The 12013-nt window shown below is 36.4% G+C and overlaps 1 protein-coding gene across 1 annotated transcript; it reads right to left on the reverse strand.

Moving 5' to 3' along the window:
• Positions 1–2201: 2201 nt before the first annotated feature.
• Positions 2202–11242, reverse strand: LOC111201742 (exopolygalacturonase-like). The gene is made up of 4 exons (XM_048763820.1): positions 7979–11242; positions 6960–7268; positions 5453–5971; positions 2202–5351 (listed from the first exon to the last, which is right to left on the reverse strand). Exons 1-4 carry the CDS (start codon positions 8120–8122, stop codon positions 5121–5123), a joined length of 1203 nt encoding a protein of 400 aa, XP_048619777.1. The 5' UTR covers positions 8123–11242; the 3' UTR covers positions 2202–5120.
• Between the last annotated feature and the right edge of the window lie 771 nt (positions 11243–12013).

Genomic DNA, 12013 nt, shown 5'->3' on the forward strand with positions numbered 1-12013 from the left:
ACTGTGTTACACTGGGACAGTGTAATTTAAGTCTGAGGGAAGGTTTACTGATATTATTTATTATGATTCTTATAAAAGGATTTTAATAAAGTTATGCTTAGCTATGTGAAAGGGACTATGATCTTATTATTGATTTATACTTGAATGTGTAACCACTCTTTAGCACCATTCTAGATTTACTGATTGCAGATAATACTAAAGATGCTAAAGTGGATCAACCTGTCAACTATACATACTTGCCTTGATTGTTTGAAGGAACCAAAGCTGACCTCCAACATTAAACCTGACATAATCGCTTGTCTTGGGGCTTGGTATACATGGGATCGGATTCTTCAGACAAGTCTGGAAGGTAACGCCTTGTGTAGATTCATTTATCACATTTTCTCTCTCTATTTTCGACCCAAGAGTAGTTATGATATTATCAACAAAAAAAAAAATCGAAATTTATTACTTAATTAGGACTTAGGATCTAGTTAGGAGGAGTCTGAACATGACTTGGTGGCTAAAACCATTAAGGCTTGATTCATAAAGATTCCAATAAAAGAATTCGAACGGGACTTGGAGGCGGCAATCTCCAAGGCTCGCTTAACAAAGAATTCTTGGATATATGTCAAACAGAAGTGAACAGGGCTTGGTGGCAACCACCATTAAGTCTTGATTCATGGAAGCCTGTCCAATCTTGGTCACTGATCCTGCAATGGAAGCAGACTTTGACTCAAGAGAGAAATTAGAGAGAGAGAAATTAGAAACTAACTTTACCTGCATTTCCAGATACTTGTCTGAAAATCCTTGCATCATGTGCTCGACACTCCCAAGGTAAAGCATGCACTTTTATATTTATGCTAAGAAATGAAGTTAGTAGAGAGGAATGTCAGACATGATTTGCTGAGTTGTAGACTAGTTGAATTTGGTTGCTAAGCTAGGATATTGCATAATGTGCTTTTGTTATTAGGACTTTTTAGATGTGGTTTGCGAAATTGTAGAGGTGATGATTTCTATGTTTTAAATTTGTGAGTCCCTGCTGTTTTCAAACCTCTTTCAGAGAGACTGCCTGTTTATTTTGCTTGAGGACAAGCAAAAGGGTAAGTCTGGGGGAGTTGATATACCATGGATTTGATCCATTTTCATCCATGGTATATAAGTGTTTTACTATCTATATATTATATATATTCTATCCTATTAGGTATATTTTCAGGTTCAGCAGTATCTTGGAGTAAAGTGATGATTATGGAGCATTTAGGAGCTTAAAAGAGATTTCATCCGAGCTGACCATTAGAGGTCGATACGATGAAGAAGTAATCGTTCGATGCACATCCAGTGCCGTCGATCGATACAGAAGAGAAGCCTCGACAATTGAAGATTATGATCGATCGATGTACATCCTGTACCATCGATCGATGTCGAGACGCGAGATGCGCGACTTGGTTCCAGCTGACTTTAAACCTAAGGCTTCACTAAATTACAAGATTACCCCTGACGAGTTTTTAACCTAATAGTTATATACTTGCCTAAGTGTTAGGAGGCAGAGAGTTTTGAGCCACCATTGTATTCTTACTTTCAACAAGAGATAGAGAGAGTTTTAGGAGAGAAAATCATAGAGAGATTTGTGATTGGAACTCCATTGATTCATCTATTCTATTCTATGCATTTTTTATCTATATTTTGTGTCATGAATTGCTTAGCTATGTCTGAGTAGTTTACTTGTTAGATTCAGGGTTCAAATAGGTTAGAGGGATTAGCCCCAACTATAGATTTGCTGAGTTGTGATATTCATTGATTGATTGTTCTTAATGCTTGTTTTAGCCTTGCTAACTAGAACATGAACCTAGGAATTTGCATGTGTCAAGCATCCTTGATCATCCTGTCCTGAATCTAATATGTCATGATAGGACTGCTAGAGAGAGCTAACCGCTGATATAGGAGACTAGTGAGCATTATCAACCCGCGCCTAGGGCTTATCTAGAAGCTATCGATCGATATTGTCTTCTGACAATCGATCGATATTGCGAAAGGTGTATAGATCGATATCCATATAGGATCATCGATCGACACTTTCTTGTGATCAAAAGACGACAGTTATCCAAGATCTAGTTAGTTAACCAGTGAAACATTGCCATCGCTGATCACTGTGATTAAGGAGTTGAGCTCTAATATATCATGCATGCAACTGTTAGGCATCTATAGGATTATAATCTCTAACACCTGAATAGAAACCATGCATCTAATATCTTCCAATAAAGTTACACCCCCAATCATCTTGTTAGTCGAGCAATAGACTTGCTCAATTAGGATTGCTATTTACTTTTAAACCATAAAACAACAAACACCTAGAATTAATAACTTGAGTATATTTAATAGGTTCCCTAGCTCCTTGTGGATTCGATCCCTAAGTACTGCAACTGAACCTCTTATTTGAGAGAGTAATTCACTCCTTAGGGTAATTTGAGTGGTATCAGTAGCAATTGCTACCAGACCTTCCTCGTCCTCAACTATGTTACCATTTGCATCCAGTAGCTGCGTGATTTTGTTCCTTGCTCTCCTCTGCTTCGTTAAGGCATGGAAGAATTTTGTATTTTTATCTTCCTCTCTCAGCCAAAACACTCTACTCTTCTGTATCCAGAACATTTCTTCTGCTTTAAGAGCATCCGAGAGTTCCTTCAACGCTGCTGCAATTTCCTCAGTCATCGCATTATCGCCTGCGTATAAACCCTTGACTTTCTCCTTGAGCTCCTCCACTAGCTTCGCCGAGTTAATATTGTGTTGTTTCCTCCAGTCACTCAAGGCTTTTCGGCAGCTGGAGATATGTTCCATTATAGTCGCATTGGGGGGAAGATCAGGAGATTTTCATCCCTCCAGAATGACTTGCCTTAGTTCCTCATTGTCTAGCCATCTTCTGTCGAATTTGAATTTTTTTTATTTTCTCGTTGGCTTTATGAGTATGTCTGCAAGAATCGGGCTATGGTCTGATCCCCATAACCTCATATACTTCACAGTCGAGTGGGAAAACTTCTCATGCCAATCGGCATTTCCTAATGCTTTGTCTAAGCGACATCGAATTGTTGTTCCTCCTGCTCTCTTCCCTACCCAAGAGAGCATGTCCCCCGTGAAAGGAAACTCTAGCATCCCACAGTCGTTAAGCATCTGCTTAAAGGGGAGGAATGAACTATCAGGATGTTGTCTCCCTTCTTCTTTCTCATTATGACATGTGATTTCATTAAAATCTCCTATCATGAACCAAGGTCCATTTCTTGTTGTTGAGAATCGCGTAAGACGTTCCCAAACTTGATCTCGTCTCTCTAATACAGGGTCCCCATAAACAAACGTCATATAGACTTTTATTCCATCAATGACTGCTTCAATGTCAATCATACGGTTATTCGAAAATAAAACATTAACTTGTAATTCATCCATAAAAAATAAAGCTAAACCTCCGCTGAGTCCAACTGGCTCAACAGTAAACAAATGATCAAATCCTAAGTTGGCCTGAATGTTTTGCAACAGCAGCCTTCGGTTCTTCGTCTCAGAAAGGAACACAAGTCCTGGGCGATGCTTCTGACACATCTCCGTAAGGCGTCGAACTGTGAGGTCGTTCGCAATCCCTCAACAGTTCCAACTGAGTGTCTTCATGGATGATGTCTGGAGGTTTTTTTGGACCCCTCCTAACTAGAATTGTTGGAATTCATACCGGTTTATAACGATTTATAAATCTACTTATGAATTCAGTTTGCCTAGAATCTCATGCCAATACTGAAATAAATCTAGATCTTACGGTTTTGAATATACCTAGTTATTCGCAGGGGAAAGATGAATAAACCAAGTCGAGATTTCAAGCACTCCAAACGTCGTGCCTCTACCAGTATCCACACGCATACAAACTGGATCGATAAGGGATGCTAGTACCGTCGAGATCAAATCTCAAACAACTTGACAAACTCTATTGTCTCTTTGGGTTTGGTATTGGTCGGCCACGTTTTGTTTTACAATTAACAAGTCACCTTGCCACCTTGTATAATTGATATGAGAGTAACTAATTCTAATCTCATTAGAATAAAAGACTAAGCCCATTTTCATTAATTGCTTAGCCCACGTGCAACCATTGAACATTAGGTGCATATGAAAATTATATAATATTACATTCATATTATATATCATATATAATATAAATAAATGTATAAAACCCCAAATATTTATGATCCAATTTGTTTAGGTGTGTGACCCTATAGGATCATATACTATTAGCAATGAATTCACAATTCATAAATTATAAGCGGTTTCTAGCAAAATATTATAACCACCTAATATTATACGATTGTCGAACCTTGACGTTACGACTTTATCAAGAGTAAGTACAAATGATTTTAGGACATTCCCAACAATCTTCCACTTGTACTATAATCATCTATTCTCATAACGATTTAATACACATAGCTGCAATATGACTCTCATACTTAGGCCATAGAAGAGGCTTGGTCAAACGTGCCTACCGCGAGAAGCGGGATATAAAAAGCGTATTGGTGTCGTAGGTTCAAGACGGTCGTGTATGTTGAGTCGGTCAGAGTCTATGGATTGATGTATGTGACAATGAGTGAGATCATTGTATTGGGTGATCGTTAGGTTGTTAGAAATGTAGAGAACTGTGAATGATTGGTAATGATGTTGTTAGGAAATGTTAGGTTGCATTTATTGACTGTAGTGGCTAGTCAGCCCTAGTTCCCGCATAGAGTAGTATAGAGAGTCTTGCGGGCAGGCTGGTCTATAGTCATTTCACTGAATAACTTGTTGCTCATTTCCTCCCTTTCCATTTCCCTGTGCGCAAGATTGTAAGTAGAAGTATATGAATATGGGTGTGACGGTATTTCAAAGAAGGTTATGCGTCCGTCGACTCTTGGGACTAGTAACGGGACACGTAGGGTTGTCTAAATGAGTAAACACGTGTCGATAACCCCCTTTTCGGTAACCCTGTCGGATCCCGGGAAATCGGGGCGTTGAATAAATGGAAAGAAAAGAAGGGTGTTGAATAAATCAACCATGGTATATAGTCTAATGATTATCTTACAAATTAATCCCTTAATGTATTACACCGCAATGATGTACAAGAAAATGGCGGTTGTTTCGACCAATCAGTTCAGACAATTTGGTGGAGCCATCTTGCCAGAGGCAGAACCTTCAATGTTCTCACATAACGCCGTTGCGGGCCCGCCGTTTCCACTGTACGATAAGTTTACGTCAATTAATTGAACATTCTTGCAAGGAAAGAGTTTGCTACATTGAAATTTCACAGCTTCTTTGTTCATCGATGATCCCCAAATGTTATTTAACGTCACGTTTTGGATCTGAACATGAGAATCTCCCTGAGAAAAATGTCATAATGCAACCTGTTAAATCAAATTAGAGTCCTTAAACAAAAATTAAGAAATATAGAATCTTGTTTCTCCCATAGTCATTAAGTTACCTTTTTTTTGCATGGCGGGTAAGGGCAATACTGCTGGTCGATGTTTATAGGGCTTTGAACATCGATCATTTGTATATTCTCATATAGGAAGTTGGATATTGCAATCTCTGTAGCCGAAGATTCCCATGTCTTGATCCTAATACCGTCACTAGTGCCAGTAAAGACCGTATTTCTAACCGTTAAGCCCTCAACATTCTTCTCGTCCTTGTTCTTTCCCAAGCTTCCAACACTGATCCCATGTCCAGGACCACAAGTGACGTTATAGATAAATAAGTTTGTATTTCCAGAGAGGATAGCGATACAATCGTCCCCTGTGCCAATGTGAGTGTTCGAGATATTAATATTGCTTGAAAAGCCTACTTTGATCCCGTCAGTGTTGGGGCTATCGCCGGGAGCTGTTATGTTGACACCGGCGATGGTGAAATTATCAACGAAGTAAAAATTGAAGTGTCCTGCTTTACTGTTTAGTGATGTTATCCCTTCGATCCTTGAATTGTTCACGAAATCAAATCCCATGCTCTGCAAAATGTATTGAAAGATTTTAAGCTCAGAACTTGTCCTGAAATAAGACTCCGGATGAATTAGCGGCTTTGTTACAGAATCCCCTCAAACAGTTTCCATTTATATAATAGTGCCAGACTTAGCCCTGGGCATTTTAACCTGGACCCGAAGACCCGAACCGGAACCGACCCAAAAATATCCGACCCGGAATCGAACCGAAAATTTACAAGCACCTTTTGGGTCTAAATTTTTTTTTACCCGAAAGAACCGGAACGGAAATAGAACCGACCCGAATAGACTTGGACCCGAAAAGAACCGACCCGAATAGATCTGACCTGATAAGAACCGATTTGTACCCGACTTAAAAACATGTACATCTAAAACTATGATGTTTTTGTGTTCTATTTTATATATATTATTTTATGATTTAGTTGAAATATCTTTTGTTAACAATGTTTGTTATTATTTTTTAACATTTATTAAGTAATATAAAGCTTTAAAATGTAATATTTAGAGTTTTAAAATTTTTTATTTTAATTATTAATAGTTTCAATTAAGTTTTTTTTGTAAAATTTTAGATATATATGACAAATATTCAACTAAAGTTGATGGAATTGGATATATCATGTCCTTTTCAGATCCTAAATATCCGAACCCGACCCGGACCCGAAAAATTACGGGTATTTTATGGGTATTTTAATTATAGACCCGAACCGACCCGGACCCGAGAAGAACCGACCCGAACCCGAACCAAAAATTTCTAAGTACCTATTGGGTCTAAATATTTAGGACCCGAAAAGATCCTGACCCGAAAGAAACCGGCCCGAACCCGACCTTAAGACCCGAACGCCCATGCCTAACCAGACTCATAAATAATTATTTTAATTCATCAATAATAAAACACTGAAGATTTTTTTTGTAAGATACTGTCAAGATTTTGTTCTTTTTTTTTAATTAAAAGGTTATATGTAACGACACAAAGAGAAGTTCAAGAAATCGTGCGTACCACAGCAAGTCTAGGACAATTATCGTTCTTGTTGCAGTTATTAAATGGCCATGACTCTTTTCCCTGACCATCGATGGTACCGCTGCCAGAGATGGTGAGATAGTTTATGTAGGCGAAATTCACCCATGTCTCCTTTTTAATGTCGTCGTTATTCGTTGGAGCCAATAAGACTCCATCGATGACAAAATAAGTCTGACAATTGCATGGTCCAGCAAACGTTACGCCACCAAGATAGAAGGCTCCTTTTGGTACATACACTTTGCTACGTCCCTTCCATGCGCATGCATCTCTCCACGCATTTGTAAACGCCTGATAAATTACATTGAAAACAAAGCAGGACAATTACAAGACAATAATTTATAGTGATTAACTGAAACTAATTAAAACCAAGAAATGGTGGCTATAAAATAAAGGGTTTCAAATTTTGTGTGTCTGGGTGTAGGTCATTTTTTTTTTTTTTTTTTTTTTTTTGTTTAACCAGGTGTTGACCAGCCTTCGACCAGCCCACCACCTAGACCCGGCGCCAGTTTGTGCCTGTACCGGTTAGGGCCCTGGACACGCCTCCCCCTCCCCGCGAGTCGAACAGCCGACCTCCCCTCCCCAAAGAGGAGGTAGTACCACTGGACTACGAGGTCCTGGGTGGGTGTAGGTCATTTTTATAATTCAAAAAGTCTATGAAAAAACGTTTTAAATGAGAAACATGTATTTTTATAGAAATATTTATCATCAGTATATATTTCCTCATCTCAAGCTCGAGGATCAATACTAAGCAAATTTATACAAAATAAAACAAAATGAAGTTAATGTGAATAAAAGACGATGCTCTTCCCTCTTTTTTATTCTTTATCAAAAAAAAATGTAAAGTGTTTTTCAGTTCCTTTTACTAGTTTCTTTTGTTGTATTTTCCTATTTTGGTCCTGAGTTTATTTTAAATTTCGGATTGAACTTTATCAAAATATTTTGAAAGAATTGTAAATAGAATTCAAAGAAAACTAAAACAATAGATGAAGATGGGGTACATTTGCATTATCCGCTGTACCGTCGCCTTTTGCACCATAGCTTTGGACATCGAAGACTTTTGGTTCAGTGGCCGAAGAACTTGAGACGGTGACGAACAAGAGAGATAAACACAAAGCCTTAAACGCAGTATTTATGGAAGCCATCTTCTTGTTTAGCTGGATGCTAGCCTTTTATGCTTCTTCTGTTCTTTTTGTTTAGTATTTGAAATAATAAAAATGAGTTTTCTCAAATAGATTTATAATAAAACAATTTGATTCCTATCACTCCATTTATTATAATTCCACCAATTCCTTATTATTTTTCTGTATGTCAAGAAATCTACGTAAAATGGAACCTTTCATTCTTGTTACCAACTCTAGCTACAATATGATTTCTTTCTTTTATCACACTACTAAAGAAGAAAAATACAGATGTATGTTATATTTTCGGGTTTCGGAATCTAGGCATATATCAGTTATTATGTATGAGATTAAAAACATTGTATGAACATAATATAAAGTTAGAAACGTAATCTGGTTTTATCACAATATTTTGGGGGTCTGGATCTTGTAATACATTAGTGATAAGCAGATTCTTTAACCATCTAAGAGCATGAGCATGTTTATTGCAGAACTCTTAGGTTGAATTTCTTATCGTAATATAAGATACGGTTTCTTAGCTTTTAACTAAAAAAACTAAGAGTCGTCTCTTATATCTCTTATTTAAGAGAAGTCTCTTAGTTTTTTTAGTTAAAAGCTAAGAGGTTGTATCTTATATTACGATAAGAGACCAACCTAAGAGACCTATAATAAACATGCTCTAAGGATTCACTACAACACGCTATTCAATACTAGGGTAGGCCCGGGTTACGCCTGAGATTTTTGTTTAGAATTTAATTTTAATTATATTAATTTTAATATATAAATATTATAATCTATAATAAATATATAAGTAGCTAAACAATTATAAAAGTAGTTTGAATTATTCATTGGTTTTCTTTTACAAATTTCAAAAAAATTAGTATCCATTTTTTTGTTGTTATTGGAAATTATATATAAACTGATGGGCAGAGTGAACAAAAATCAATTAATTTTTAGTTATGATGTTTAATTGGTTGAATTTTTTTTTAATTTTGTCATAATCTAAAATATTTTAATACAATAATTCAACATTCGGTAAACTACAAAATTAACTACAACGTTAGCACATCACAAAATTAACATCAAAAATTTATAATATTATTGTTCTTACCATTGTTCTGAAAACTACTTGTAGCCTTCGTTTAGACTTTCGTTTTTTTTATAGTTTTGGAAAGAGAAGATATTTTTGCAAATTTAACTTGAGGAATAAAGAAAAATACCAAAACAAAAACAGTGACAGTAGCTCTGACTTATTTTTTTTTTCACTGAAATTTTCATTACTACCGTAAAAAAGATACATCGGTGAAATACTGAAGCCGGCGGAAAACGTAGAAATCTCCGGAAACTAAGCCCAAACACGGGAAGCTATAACCCAAACAGCGGGTCTTGTTCAAACTACCGAAACATCACCTAAACTCTTACATTCCCTCAAAAACCCAAAAGTTAAACAACAATGGATAACAGAACAAAGACTTAATTGTCTATGACTAGCCGGAGATCTTACTACGAACTGAGCAAGCGAGCACGCAAAGTTTGTTAAGGAGAGCAGAACCTCATCTGAACCTCCTGTTCAAGATGACAACACCAAACCACAGAAACCTCATCTGAACCTCCTGTCCCAGATGACAACACCAGAGCACAAAGACCTCATTTGAACCACTTGTTCACGATGACAACAACCAAACCACAACTCTATAGGCCAAACATAAAACCAGGGGGAACCACACCTGTGAAATTCCATCTTCAATCGCCCCTTCATCTGGACACCTCCACACTTCGACCTCATTTTATTGCTTCACTAGTTGAAGCCACCGAGGAAGAACAACCAAAGGCAAACCAGGAACAACACTTATTCAAAGGGCGAGAATATGATACCTTTAAAACACGGCAGGTGAAGAGATGAACTGAACTTGTCTTCATCTCAAACCCCTAAAACCTTCAACTGCTCCTCACAACAACACCACCTCACTGCTTCACCGTTGCAGAATCAAAGACCAACCAAGACCAACTCTAAAATCCAAGACAGATTAACCGGGTTCAACCCCTAACAAAGAATTGCAACACTACCCAAAACCGATTGTAGACACAACCGCCACATCACAACAGAGACACCAAGGCTCAGACTTTTACCTCGCTAGGAGACGCAAATGGAGGCCGGAGAAGGGACCAACCCTTAACCACCACCGACAAACACCACTCTACGCACCCAGAACTACAAGAGGTTCACAGATCTGAGAAACCAAAAGCTCTAATAGAGTATATTCAGCACACGGGCAAATGGAGCAGCTCTAAAAGAAAGAGGAGAAGAGATCTAAGAAGGGAAAGGGAGACAATACAGCTTTCAGGATTAGATCCGGCGACCGCGAGGGATGGCGGCCGCCGAGCTAGGGTTCTAACACGAGAGCGTTTCTACTTGCAGTAGCTCTGACTTATTATCTGGTAAAAAATGTTTAAGGTTAATTTGTGTATTAGCTCAGTAATTTTAATACAGAATTAGCAAACCGAAATTTTAGAAAATGGAGCCAACCCAAATTACTTATAAGTCAAGTTACAATTATAAAGAAATGAGTTAAAAAGTGTATGGAGATGGTAGAAATGGATCCTCAATTAACAAAGAGGTAAGGTAATGGAGAAAAATATTTCATTGCATCAAAATTCAATAGATACAAAGTCAGCTCTTTGGACTTCCGTAATCGTAGCGATTAAGTAGTCAACCAAATAGGAAAAGAAAACACTATTAGATATATGTAGTAAAATAACATAAAACACACACATATCACTTAGATTATATGTATATATATCTTACTTGTCTGAGATATTATGGGCAAGAATCCATTAAGATTATAGATCGACGGTTGTAATTCTGTCGTTTTTTGGTTGCTCATATTGCGGTTAGATAGAAAAACAATAAAAATAATATGCTATATAACATATTCATTAATTAATAATTTTAGCTATAATAGCCATTTTGGATGTATTTATTTATAAATAAAACACCAACTAGTATGTTTACATATATTAATAAATCTATCTTTCTAAAATAAAATATTTTATGTCAAATGATATATGCCAAATAAATTCAACTTCTATGTTTATTTTTGAGGAAAATATTAAATTGAAATTTAGTTGTTATATTCTTATACTTCAAATATATATGTGTGAATGATATTAATTATCAAATTATTTACCATATATTTGAAACGGTTTAAGTTACACAATTAGGAAATATTCTTAATGTCACTTGGTTTGCTTTGGTTTGTCTAAAATCGTTTTTTTTTTTTTAATTTGGTACATAAGATCTGGTTTGACTAAATATGCTTCAGTATGTTTTTAATAGGGTTTATGTGTTATTGGTTTAACAGGTGTTGATGAAACTGAAATGGCTCTTATGAAGGGAATCGTCTATCACTTACATCACCAAAAATCAAGTGACGCAACCAATAAAAGTTAATATACACAAAGAATCCTTCTTTAACCTTTTTAAAGAATAGTAAGTACTTAACAGAAATACTATAATTTGGTTTGCTCTGGTACATAAAATTTATTGTTTGCTTTGGTTCATATTTGCTTTGGTTCATATTTCATAGGATCAGTGATGCAGGGCATCTATCCTTTTGGCGGCAACTTAGCTATTTTCCAGATTTCTTGTTAATTCGTATTTTCCTAGTTCTAGTTGGATTTGGGATTTTATTTGTTATTATTATCTAGGATATTATAGTCCTTATCTAAGATGGTTTGTGTCTTCGGAGGATCTATATAAGATGCTCATCGTGTTCCTTGTTCTTTACTTTTGATTTTAATAAACTACAGAGTTTTAGCTTTAATCCTTGTTTTGACTTGATTAAATTCGTCAACATAAGAAGTTGGTCTCAAGACATTCTTTCGAATTTCTTGATTGAGCAAAGAATTGTCTCT

Source organism: Brassica napus, chromosome C7 (genome assembly GCF_020379485.1).
Source record: "Brassica napus cultivar Da-Ae chromosome C7, Da-Ae, whole genome shotgun sequence".
NCBI classification, from domain to species: Eukaryota; Viridiplantae; Streptophyta; class Magnoliopsida; order Brassicales; family Brassicaceae; genus Brassica; species Brassica napus.

Excerpts from the sequence above, each read along its gene's own strand:
- LOC111201742 (XM_048763820.1), bottom strand. The coding sequence starts at position 8,122 with ATGGCTTCCATAAATACTGCGTTTAAGGCTTTGTGTTTATCTCTCTTG. Across the intron at positions 5,972-6,959 it reads ATTGTCCTAGACTTGCTGTG|AGCATGGGATTTGATTTCGT; the intron begins GTACGCACGATT and ends TACATTTTGCAG. Across the intron at positions 5,352-5,452 it reads ACCCGCCATGCAAAAAAAAG|GGAGATTCTCATGTTCAGAT; the intron begins GTAACTTAATGA and ends CATTTTTCTCAG.